This window comes from Bombyx mori, chromosome 6 (assembly GCF_030269925.1).
Source record: "Bombyx mori chromosome 6, ASM3026992v2".
Classification (NCBI taxonomy): Eukaryota; Metazoa; Arthropoda; class Insecta; order Lepidoptera; family Bombycidae; genus Bombyx; species Bombyx mori.
In genome coordinates this window covers 10789872-10803327 of record NC_085112.1, presented here as the reverse complement: position 1 = coordinate 10803327, position 13456 = coordinate 10789872, and the positions used below count along the sequence as shown (strand labels likewise).

Sequence of the window (13456 nt, the reverse complement as noted above, 5' to 3'; positions counted from 1 at the left end):
AATTATTCGTGAATACTAGAGTTTACGTATTAATAGTCTAATGTTGCAAAATTAAAGATTGCCAAGAATCTGTATCCGAATGTTCCACGAGACGCGCATGCGTGGCTGTGCTGACTATAACGTCAAATGTCAATAATGTGACAATGTCAGTTGTCTTTATATTATGTTTTGAATTTTGATGTGTGTGTATTGAAAACTAGAAAACACGAGGAAAACTGTTTTTAAAATTAAAGTTGTTATTGCACACTTCAGGCCGTAATTTATGTTATTTTTATAAAAAAATCCGTACTTCGCGCAAGTTATGTAAAGTGGTTAAATATAAGGAGATAGAGAATAAAAGTTATTTAATATTAAACAGTGCTTCTTGAAAAAAATGCTTCAAAACCTGTCACAACAGGTCTCGTATCAGATGTTTTGAGTATTCAACATATATTTTTAAGTGTGTCATTGCCTCATTGGCATTCATAATCGCAATGTCCGATTCAACACCGTTTTACGTAGATCGAGCCAAAGGTGGTAGGGCAGCATGTAAATTATGTAAAGGCAACTGTCCTAGTGGTGAACTACGTATGGCCAAACTTGTACCGAGCCCGTATGGCGATAATCAATCCATGAAATCTTGGTATCATGTTCATTGTTTTACTGACGTATTGTTAAAGCAACGCCCTAATACTAAACGAGTTGAATCCATCAACGACATTGGTAACTGGGACAATATTAGTAAGGAAGATCAAGAATTGATACTAAAAAAATTAAACGAAACTGAAAAATTGTACGCAGAAAAACACAGTGGGAAATACACAGCGAAACTAATTGAAAACAAATCTTTAGGCTCCATAAAGAAAAATAGTGTTAAAAGTGAGCCAGACACTACTGATAGTGGTAACATTGTAGAAGATAATAAATTTAGTACTTTTATTGAATTATGTAAAAGAATTGCAAAAGTCGATGCATATACTGAAAAGACTGCTGCTGTTAATTCTTTTTTTACGAAAGGAATAGAGAAAGATAATTTTAAAGGAGATCTTGGTTTGTGGTGTAAATTACTATTACCTCAAGTAACCAAAAGAGTTTATAATTTAAAGAGCAAACAATTAGTTAAGCTCTTCTCAAAAATATTCAATATTGATCACGATGATATGTTAACGGATCTAGAACAGGGAGATGTGGCAAATACGATACAGAGATTTTTCTCAACATCAAAGGTAGTGCAACCTGCTTCCTTTAGTTCACTTACGATCCACAACATAGAAGATTTCCTAGAAAACTTATCTACATTAACAAAAGAAGAAGAACAAATTTACCACTTCAAAAAAATTGTGAAAAAATGTACATTAGATGATATGAAAATGTTGATACGGTTAATAAAAGGAGATCTAAGAATTAATGCTGGACCAAAGCATATCTTGGAAGGAGTGCATCCCGATTCATATAATGTTTTTCAGACGTCAAGAGACCTTAATATGGTTCTTGATCGGGTTTTGTCAAAGAATAATAGTTCAAATGACAAGGGTGTGAGCCACAAAGCTGTTTCAGCAAAACTGACATTAATGACTCCAGTTTTGCCTATGTTAGCTGAAGCATGCAAATCAATTGAAATGGCGATGAAAAAATGTCCAAACGGTATGTACTCTGAAATTAAATATGATGGGGAGAGAGTTCAGATACATAAAAAAGGTACAGAATTTAAATACTTTTCTAGAGCATTAAAACCTGTGATGGCACATAAAGTAAGCTTATTTAAGGAACATTTGCCTAAAGCTTTTCCTAAAGGAGAAGATATGATATTAGATGCTGAAGTTTTGATGGTGGATGTGTGTACTGGGAAGCCCTTACCATTTGGTACATTGGGCGTACACAAACAATCTGAATTTAAAGATGCGGAAGTATGTTTGTTTATATTTGATTGTCTCTATTATAATGGAGAAGTATTGATGAATGAGCCAATTTGGAAAAGAAAGAAGTTTCTTGAGGAAAATATGATTGAAGTAAAAAATCATGTCATGTTATCTGAATTACAGTTTATTGAGAAGCCATCAGATTTAGCTAAGATGATTGCTGAGGTAAATAAAATAAAAATCCTCTAAAATAAAAATCCATTGCAAATTGTTTAAAACACAATTTTTACTGACACAAGAGTCTGGTGAGCCTTGGTTAGGTCTCACCACTTTGCCTATTTCTGTCGTGAAGCAGTATTTTGATATGAAGGGTGGGGCAACCATTGTACTGTAAAAACTTAAGACTTGAAAGTCATGTCTCGAGGTGTGTAGGCTGTGTTGGCCATTTAGCACCAGGTGAGCAATGAGCTAATTCACTCGTATATCTAGAAAATTCCTTTTTGTATTTTAATTTTGCACAATAATAATTCACATTTCATACAATTTACTTTTATTAATATTCTTCCAGATATCTTTTCAAAACACAATAACATATATAATTTCTGTAGTAAAAAAGAAACGTTATGTCAAGACATCATTTGCCAGAAACTGTCTTTTAATTATTCCAGGTTCTACAACTGGGTCTGGAAGGACTGGTACTAAAAGACCGTGAATCTATATATGAGCCGGGAAAACGTCATTGGTTGAAAGTGAAGAAAGATTATCTCTTTGATGGAGCAATGGCTGACACTGCAGATCTTGTTGTACTTGGAGCTTGGTTTGGTAAACATACAGTTTTTCATAATTAACCTCTTGCCATTAACTATCAATTTTTATAAGATAGCATCTAACTAACATCTAAATTTAGTCAAACAACACTGCTAACTCATTTTTGTGTGAATAATAAACATAATTTTTGAATGTTACTTTCTTTAGCCAAATCTGCCGTGTAGTGGCATTTCGTTTCGGTTTCAGGTGCTTTACTGAAAAATAAGACTTAGAACTTCTGTCTCAAGCTGGGCTTCTATGGGCTCCGGTGACCACTTATCACCAGGTGGGCTGTAAGCTCGTTTACCCATCTAAGAAATAAAAAAAATATGGATGTATTTTAAAAGATAAAATATTTTGATATATCCATTAGGTATATTTGAGATATTCAGGAAACATGTATTTTTCGGGCTGTATTTTTTTATTTCTTGTAAAATTATATAAGACCCCATTGAATTTTTATATATTATTATATATTGTTATTGAATTTTTCAGGTACAGGTAAGAAAGGCGGAATGATGTCAGTATTCTTGATGGGCTGTTTGGATAAGTACAAAAATAAGTGGGTAACTGTAACCAAAGTGCATACGGGACATGATGATAGCACGCTCGAGAGACTTCAAAAGGAGTTAGGACCTTTAATGTTGAAGATTTCTCAAGACAGTAATAAAGTCCCGTCATGGTTAGACTGTAAAAAGGGTATGGTGCCGGATTTCGTCGCTTTAGATCCTAAGAAGCAACCAGTTTGGGAAATTACAGGTTAGTGTATTTGTTTTTTGTTTATGGTAACTATTGATTAGTTGGGGCCTTTTGCCATAAACAAAATACATATTGAGGGGTGAAAGCTTATTTAGTTTAAGCTACATTTATCTCTGTAATTAAGGGTCCGTTTTATTTGATATTAGTATCAACAATTCGATGATTTTAATTCAGCTTCAAATTAGTTTACCTCATTCTAATAGCTGAAGAAGTTTAATAGTTTTTTTGTTATGATATTTTTACCAAATATTAAGCATTAAATACTTTCTGTAAAGTTGCGAAAATGTCGTTTAAAACAAATAGGCTTTCACCCTTCGATATAATAACAGCCTTATCTAACCGTGAGTATCCATGAATGCCGTTAACGCTTTATAGATAGGAGTTATTAATAGAAACTGTAAATAGAGCATTACATGTCCGTGCACGAAGCTGGCCTTAATAAGGTGACCAAACTATACTAATTTACTGAGTTTTGTACTCTTTTTTCGCAAACCGTTCTCTTTTCAAATCCTGTACTCTAAAAGTACTCATTTGTATAATTTTATACCTCTCATTTGTATTTCTAAATTATTATTTTTTATTTTTTTTATTTCAATTTTATTAATTAAATACTTAAAATTTTATTTTGACAGTGATTTGAATTTGATTTAAAAATAGGTTTTTAAAAATAAATAAAGTTTTTATTGTTTTTTTCTTCTTTTTTTTTTCACCGATGAAATGCTTGCAAAGTGTTACTCTTTTTGAACATAAAATAGTTGGTCACCTTACTTAAGTTTCAGCCACTGACAATGTGATTATTTAAATTTCAATATTATATTTCAAGTACTAATTGTATGCTGACCTTTATGGAGTTTTAGTATGTGGTTAAGATTTTATTATAAGAAAATATTAGGGTCCTTAAAACTGAACTGCCAAAAAAATTTTTTTTTGCTTTGTAATCATAAGTTGTGTGGTTTCAGGTACCGAGTTAACAAAAGCAAACCAACACACAGCCGATGGGATATCAGTGAGGTTCCCAAGAGTCACAAGGATTCGAACAGACAAAGACTGGCAGTCCGCCACGAACTTGGATGAACTGAAACATTTATACAAAACTTCGAAAGAAACCAGTGACGTCTCATTATTAAACAAATTGGCTGCTTCAGCTTCTGGTATTGAAACAACGAACAAAAAAACGAAGGCTAGTCCGAAGAAACAAAATAAATTGGACAATTTCTTAAAGAAAGAACCAAAACAGAGTCCTTCAAAGAAATCTCCAGATAGTCCCCTAGTAAAGTTAGAAACAAAAGCGTCGAACAAAAATAAACTGAATGGTTCTAATTCGGATTTGAGTTACGATGAGACTGATTCTAAAAGGGAAATCAAAAGAAGGAAAAGACATTTAAATATTTCGGAAGGAACCCTCTCTGAATCTTATGAGGAAACGAATAAGAATAAGAAAAAGAACACCGAAGAAACAAAGAAGTCGGAGGAGACTGAAACGGATGTCAAAAGAGAAATGAAAAGAAAGAAAAGAGATTTAGACAGTTCTCAAGAAACTATTGCAGAGTTAAATGAGACGCCTGCAAAAGTAAAGAGAAAAGACAAAACAACAGTTAGTGGAAATAAATTATACCCCGACAACCCTTTGCCGGACGCGTTCAAAGATAAAATATTAAGTTTATATCCCGACTTAATATCTTTTTCGGAGGACGAAAGAAAACATTTTGTTAGGCATTGGATTGCGTACGGAGGTGTTCTTGTGAAATCGATGCGATCTGCGAACGTTGATTTTGTCGTACATAATAACAATTGTATTACATACAAGGAAATGCAAAGGTTAAAAGAAGAATTGCGTCAAGGCGTAAGGCATGTTACGAAAAATTGGTTAATTAGGTGTATAAATGAGGTTGCACTATGTGATACTACTAAATATGCGGTAACGGTTATACCTCAGAAATTATATTAAGTGATCTTTCAGAATGTATTATTTTTTATCAAATTTCATTGATTGTTATTATAATTGTGTGTTGCGCCTTTAACAATGATCTGTTAATTTTATATTTGGAAATAAATTATATTCATAGTGCTCGCTTCGTTCATCGTTGTTTTTTATCGTAGTAATTTTTATTACGAGCATACGGCCCAAAGTTAAAAGGTCTCTGACGCACGTAGACTTCAGGAGTGTCACAGCGAAGCCATTATTAGTCCGGTCATCGTTCTCGTCGAACCCGTCGCTTGCGACGAAGGGCTCGGTGAGTAAATTAACCCACAGACACAGCCCACTGATTTTCTCGCCGGATCTTCTCAGTGGGTCGCGTTTCCGATTCGGTGGTAGATTCTGCGAAGCACAGCTCTTGCTAGGATTCGTGTTAGCAACGTCATCAGGTTTGAACCCCGTGAGCTCAGCTCTAGTTACGGCGACGCTGATATGGTCTTTCTAAACCATCAGCTTAGGTAGGAAAAAAAAGTTCCCTAGTTGGTTTTCTTTGCTATTAATCTGCAATCAATTTGTAGACAAGCAATCAGTAGGTAAGCAGATAAACTGATTTAACGTGATTGCTCACTGCCCAGGTATCCTCGAACCTTGTTTGAAGAAGGGCATGTCATACCGCTCTGGAAACCACAGGAGTTCTTTCCAGTTTTTGGGTCAGTTTTTTTGGCATACTTGTTAGGCGCGTTAGCCAGAGCTCGTCAGAGTTTAAACGACTAAAAGCCTCTGTGGTCGAAAAAACAACCCGTGTCTGAAACTTGAATTGAGCGCATTGCAAATCGTACACTTGACTCCATAGGATGGCGAACTTCGCGGTCCGCGGAATCTGTGTGCTTTGTGCGAGTTTGTTAACGTTCTCGATCGACAAAGAGGTCGACGTGCAACCTAACCCATGCATCAGCTCGCTGAGTTTCTCGCCGGATCTTCTCACCGGGTTGCGATTCCGATCCGATAGTAGATTCATTCGCGAAGCAATTGCTCTTGAGTTATTAGGAGGCGCTCGGGCATTTGTTAGCAAATCCCACCCCTCCTGGCTGAGCCTTGCTCGCCCACCTGTCCTGGTGAAACTGGAAAGGCCTCCGGGCCAACAGTAATCTTTCAAGCATAAAAAATAAATAAATTAAAGTTAACCCAATTTTGTATGCAATTGGAATAGCGCCCCTAACGGCAAAGGAAGGCAAACCATCCCGTTCCATACAAATATTAGCTAACTTTTACGCTATCGAGAACGCTAAAAAACTCGCACTAAGCACACTGATGCACACGACGCGAATTCAAACTCCCGGAATACCCCCTGTATCGGAACCAGCGTATGTTGTTGGTCGTTGAAATCCCCCAACCTAGGTTTTTATTCTGTGCTTAGTGTTCATGGACTAAACTAGGTTCATACGTCCTATCGCAATTAGATGAGTAAAAGCGGAAAACTTATTGCCCATTTCATACTTCGACTTTTTATTTACAATTCAATACAACAAATGTTCACGATTGACTTCCACGGTGAAGGAATAACATCGTGTAATAAAAATCAAACCCGAAAATTATAATTTGCGTAATCACTGGTGGTAGGACCTCTTGTGAGTCCGCACGGGTAGGTACCACCATCCCGCCTATTTCCGCCGTGAAGCAGTAATGCGTTTCGGTTCGAAGGGCGGGGCAGCCGTTGTAACTATACTGAGACCATAGAACTTATATCTCGAGGTGGGTGGCGCATTTACGTTGTAGATGTCTATGGGCTCCAGTGACCACTTAACATCAGGTGGGCTGTGAGCTCGTCCATCCTTCTAAGCAATAAAAAAAAAATTTCATACGTATAGTTGTAAGGATAATTGTGTACAAATTCAGCACTTTGTCTTGCTTAGTCGTGCCCACATGGCTTATGTTGCAAGCCAGATTTTGTTTCTTTTTACTTATGTTTTTATGTATCTTTTTAACTTGTGATGCGTATTGTGTGCCTAATAAATAAATAAAATAAAATAAAATATATATCCTAATTGTTTTAATGGTCTTTCTACAAAATCGTTAAATGAATCGCAAACATTAAATACTGACCTATTTACACAAATAATTATTATCTAAGTACATAAACCCAACGTTGTATATTAGTGTATAATCTATGGAGCCGACGTGACAATAAGTAAACATTGAAGACGGAGCGCTGTCGTGCCCTATCTTTTCCTTTCCGATTCATTCTCAAAGCTCATCGGTGTGACATGTTTCTCAATAGAATCACGTTACAATAACGTCGGTATCCTAATGTGTTGAATAGAGGCTTTATCATCTATTAGTATTACCTACATGCAGGTATACGTGTACTACTAGTATCTTTAAACATGTCCTATTTTACGTCTACAAACATGTAATCTAAAAATTCTGGTATTTATTTATTTTATTTATTTATTTATTTGGGAAACAAACAGTACAATACAAAAGTACAATATTTAAAAAAATATAGCTAAAACAATAACACTTATACACACTTATACATCAACTATACTACTTATCGGGCTAAATCACCTTATAAAAGTTTTAAAATAGCTTTTCTATATGCTACAAGTGACAAGCAAAAGATGTCAGCATTAGAGAACTTAGCATCATAAAACCTACAAGATCTACGGACAAAAGAGTTAGAAGCATATTTCGTTCGAGCCGTGGACATGTAGAATGTCTGTTTAGAACGCGCGTATGAGATCAAATCTTCTCTTCTTCTATATCGTTCCCTCACTGCTGAGGATCGTGACCACATGTGACGTTCCCCCACAGTGTTCGATCATGGGTGGCATGGACCGTATGGTATAGACTACCACAAGTGCTTCCCTTACTAGATCTGACCATCTGGCTGTTGTTCTGCCCACGGCGCGCTTGCCCTCTATGCGACCCGCAATTGTAAGCTTCTCTAATCCATGTCTGGGAGACCGTATGATGTGTCCGAAGAAGCTCTTGTCACGATCCCGGCAGATGGCAGAGATCCTTTTTCGGATGTTTAGCTCCCTTAGAATGGACTCGTTAGTTCTCATCGCAGTCCACGGTATTCGTAGCATTCTCCGCCATACCCCCTTTTCACAGCCCACTTGGTGCTAAGTGGTTACTGGAGCCCATAGACATCTACAACGTAAATGCTGCCACCCACCTTGAGATATGAGTTCTAAGATCTCAAGTATAATTACAACAGCTACCCCACCCTTCAAACCGAAACGCATTACTGCTTTCTAGCCGTCCGTAATAGTAGTAAATATCTATTTTCAAAACTTTCTCTATGCTCTCTGGAATTCATTCCACTCTACACTGTTTCGTTTTTCAAACAAGTTTTGAAAATTATATTAGCTTGCATCCCTAACTTCGGAACAAATTAAAACATTCTGTATTGCTAGCATTTTAAAACTAGCTAATAATGTTACAGTATGTAAACTGAAGTTAAATTTTTAGCGTGTTGTTAGCTAGGAATACTCGTAACTACTCTCTCAACTCGCCATATCTCGCATATCTACAGGGTGTATTAAAATTAATTATTGGAAATGAAAAGTTTTTTTTTGTAGTGCGTTTTTAATTAAAACTTCGAGTATTTGGTTTACATGCAAAGAATGCAAATTTTGTAAGGAAATGTGTGTCTAACACTCCTTTACGAACCTACACGATGAATGTTTAACATAATGTTATAAAAACAAATTTTCTCAACCGACAAAATTTTTGTATTTACAGATGTTATTGTTAAGCCGCACGTACCACGATCCTGTACATGCTGCCGTGATTTACATACGTAATTGAGGACTTGCGCAAAAACGTCAATTACCGAATATCTGCATTCTGTATTCGTACTTAAAACAATAGGAATAAGGCGTTTAACTGTCAACTGTAGCTGCAGTATTGCTTGTGACACTTGTGACACGGATCATTGGTTGTTCCTTCTAAGACAAAGTCCCAGGCTTAGTCCCAAAGTCCCAGAACTAGTAGGTTTAATTATGTGGAAAACTGGGTACAACTACACCTACACATAACTACATGCAGCTATCACCAGCTACTATAGATACACCCGTGGGCTGTAAAATACCTTCTGGACTCAGTTAGTCTGATCATCTACATTTTTACCTAAATAACACTGTTAACTTAGGGAATATAAATAAATGCACATTGAATGTCGACCCAATTGATATGTTCTATCGAATAGAATACATTAAATATATTTTCTTGTGATTTAGATTGGTCCGGGGCAATGATAGGGACAATTAGTAATCAGTGTGTAATCAATATTGATCTTGGTATAACTATTAGTATTCAAACGCCAAAGATGTTAATTGAATATACAGAAACAACAATCACACAAATTACGTGCTTCCATCCACAATTCCATTATAAGCGTGAACATATCTGAGGCAATTGTAGATCGAATGCGGTTTGCGAATCAATCGGTGATGCGCAAGCTCTAGAGTCTAGGTAATTGCTCGGTCAGTTTCTTTGACAGTAAACCAATTTCGCTCTCCCCCTGGCTCAGTATTTCACCCTGAGGTGCGTTTAATTGGTTTTTATTCTAAGAAATATAGCTATGTATACATATACTGCTATTTAGTTACTTTTTTATACACTTTGCGAATTAGTTTATTATGATATTAATCAGTTTTGCGATGCTGTGCCGTTGCTATTTAAACTAGCGATGCCCCGGTAGTCGAAATTCGACTATAATTAATTGAAATTATAAGTTTTTACACTATAATACTTCTATAATCACAAATTTCGCCAAGACTACACTATAGACAAATATTAATAAAGACAAACAATATTCAATATCTATATATTAATACGTGAAGCAAAAACTTTGTATCCCTTTTTACGAAAATTGCGCGGACGGAGCAGTATGAAATTTTCCACACTTATAGAGATTATAGAGAAAAAGTGCACAATGCAAATATTTTTTTAAAATAATGCATAAAAGATACATTACATATAAGTGTGGAAAGTTTCATATTCCTCCGTCCGCAGAATTTTCGTAAAAAGGGGTACAAACTTTTTGCTTCACGTATTAATATATAGATAAAAATATCATCCTCTGGGATTTCGAAGAACAGCCGACAGTTTTCGTTGTCATTGTGGTAACTGTTTAGACTGCTTACAATCGAGCGTTATGACTTTTCGTCTTTACTTTTGTAATTTGTAAAAGAAACATAATAATAATATGCGTTATACTTTATTTGGAACGGAGTTACATATCGCACGTTTTGTTTGCGGGCTGAAGAGTAAGAACGAAAAAATTGTAACAAATAGAAAACGACACGAAAAACTGACATATTTTTGAAGTGATTTTTGAGGCGTTTCGCGATCACCAAGGAAACTTTTTTCTATCAATTCAGCTCGCCATTAATTTTGTGAACGTATAATAATATATTTATATGTTAATAATATATAATAAAAGAGTGATACATTTGTTTTCACTAATATTCTAGAAATTTAATTTGCAATACCAACTTTATTCGTAATCACATTTATTAATGATTCGTTTAATTATTTTTCACTAGCTCTTTATTTTTTATTTAATCGTTAATGAATACAAACATAATAAAGATAATTTAGCAAAATAATTCCGTTCCAACCTCTCTGTTTTTCTGAATATTTTATGGAGTTTACAATCAAACCTTTTTCCTATTTTACTTTTCATTATGAATTTTTTTCTGGGCAAACGAGCTCCATTGATAGCAACGCGATTGCCGGTATCCACAAAACGATATAATTGAAGAAATTATGATGCAAACAATTTGCTAACAAAATGTAAAACTGCTGTAATTTACATGACTTTCGTGTCATCCCGGAAGCCAACACACGAAACAGTTCACAAGCGGTTTACCGAGATTCGGATGAGCTCAGTACAGCTCGCTGGTTCGTAACTACTAGTATTTTACGGTCCTCGTAATATGTGGGGTCACAAACCGCGGCTGTATACATCGTGCTAACTGCTAATCATTTAAATGATTGCACAAATAATAGTTGGAGTTTTGGAGGAAGTGTGAGAATAATCTCACATTTCCGCAGTTCACACTCCTTTTTTGTGTAAAAAAACAACTTTTAAATCTTGCATATTCTGCAAAAGAAGTTAGAAACCCGTTTGAAAAATAATATCTCAGTTTCCATGTTTCTTAAAACTGTGAATTATATTTGTGAATATTTACTCCGCCTGAATATTAATCCCTTTTTATGTCTTTTTTTAACTTTTTTTGATCCTATTCACTAGTTTTATCCTATTACTATTTACTATAACAGTATTTGATTTATCAAGCTATTAGAAATGCACCGCGGTTTCACTCATGTTAGATTTGCAAGTCAAAAAGAATGAAACAGGTTGCATCTTGCCAGTACTAAGAGTTGCTTTTTTTTTTTTTTTTTTATTGCTTATATGAGTGGACGAGCTCACAGCCCACCTGGTGTTAAGTGGTTACTGGAGCCCATAGACATCTACAACGTAAATGCGCCACCCACCTTGAGGTATAAGTTCTAAGGTCTCAATTATAGTTATACTCTTGTCTGTTATACTACCAGTCGATTTAGAGTTTCATCGGCATGGGAAGTTACGAACCAGCGAATATTTTGTACCAAGCGTTGCCCGGGTCGTGTCATTTACAATGATAATCCAGGTTATAAACTATCTTTAACCGAAATTTTATCGAATTACTTTCAGCCGGTTTTGCGCAAATGACTAACGAATTCCCGAACATACAAATTATCACATTTATAATACACAGTATAGATAGAACAGTTTAATGTCTAACAAGAACTGAAATAACTAAGACCCTATGTAACTATACTTGAGACCTTAGAACTTATATCTCAAGGTGGGTGGCGCATTTACGTTGTGGATGTCTATGGGCTCCAGTAACCACTTAACACCAGGTGGGCTGTGAGCTCGTCCACCAATCTAAGCAATAAAAAAAAAAGACCCAAAAGAAAAAACACTACAATACAGTACTAGTTTCTTATACGTATGATAGTAATATCAATCTACCCAACTTTGTTATTCTAAGATACTTGCTTTCCACAAGTCTGAAGATTTATGCATTAATAAAGTTTCACGAGAAGCGAATCATTTCGTATAATTTTGTGAATATACAAACGCCCCCGGCTGAGTTCGTTTGAGCGTGAAAAGCCCCACGTTGCTCTAAATAATTAATTTGTTTTTGCACACACAAAGAGGCTTCAGGGCTTGTAGCAAATGTTGAAAATTTAAAATGGCCCAACAAACGCCACACGTGATGTCGAGTTTTTGAGAGTTGTTCGAGGCGTTATTGCTATTGAAGCTGTTTGATAAATATAGCTGAAGTCTGGATTATAAAGTATGTGGCTTCTAAGTGTTTTATTAACTGGAATGGATATGCAATCTTTTGGCCTACCAATTGTTAACGGTCATAGGATTAATGAAAGCTACGCTGCAGATATTAATATGATTTTGAAATTCATCTTCTTGTTTTTTTCAGTAAGGCACATGGCTTACTACCGATGCGATTTTTGCCAAAGTTGAGTTTATAAAAAAAAAAAAACGTGTGGCACTCGGGAACTGCCGCGGTAAAGCATTTTTAGCATTTTTTATCAACTTATGCAATTCTGTCCCCTTCACACTCAAAAGCTAGACCGCGCGAGAGAGTGATGGGCAGACTTTTCATGATGCGCATGCAGTGTGACGTCACGCCACGCGCTTATTCACAAACACTACACAAGCGCAACGTGTGAATGTGTTGAACGCGAGCTACATGGTAGGCGGAGTGAGGGGTGTAAGGTTTTTTTCGTTACGGAATTTCATGATTCGGTCGCCGCGCTCAAGGTCCGCGATAAAAGCTATGCAATAGCTTAAAACATTTTTTTTATTGCTTAGATAGGCGAACGAGCTCACAGCCCACCTGATGTTAAGTGGTTACTGGAACCCATAAACATCTACAACGTAAATGCGCCACCCACCTTGAGAAATAAGTTCTAAGGTCTCAAGTATAGTTACAACGGCTGCCCCGCCCTTCAAACCGAAACGCATTACTGCTTCACGGCAGAAATAGGCGGGGTGGTACCTATCCGCGCGGACTCACAAGAGGGCCTACCACCAGTAAATCTTTAG

At 36.0% G+C, this 13456-nt stretch overlaps 2 protein-coding genes across 2 annotated transcripts in view; one reads left to right on the top strand and one right to left on the bottom strand.

The window, feature by feature from the left end:
• Positions 1–13456, bottom strand: part of LOC101741207 (suppressor of lurcher protein 1) — a 338026-nt gene that overhangs the window by 2920 nt on the left and 321650 nt on the right. The gene's annotated exons all lie outside the window — the stretch shown is intronic.
• LOC101739679 (DNA ligase 3) lies at positions 140–5483 on the top strand. The gene is made up of 4 exons (XM_004925625.5): positions 140–2063; positions 2507–2660; positions 3141–3404; positions 4364–5483. The coding sequence occupies exons 1-4, from the start codon at positions 474–476 to the stop codon at positions 5350–5352; spliced, it is 2997 nt and encodes a 998-aa protein (XP_004925682.2). The 5' UTR covers positions 140–473; the 3' UTR covers positions 5353–5483.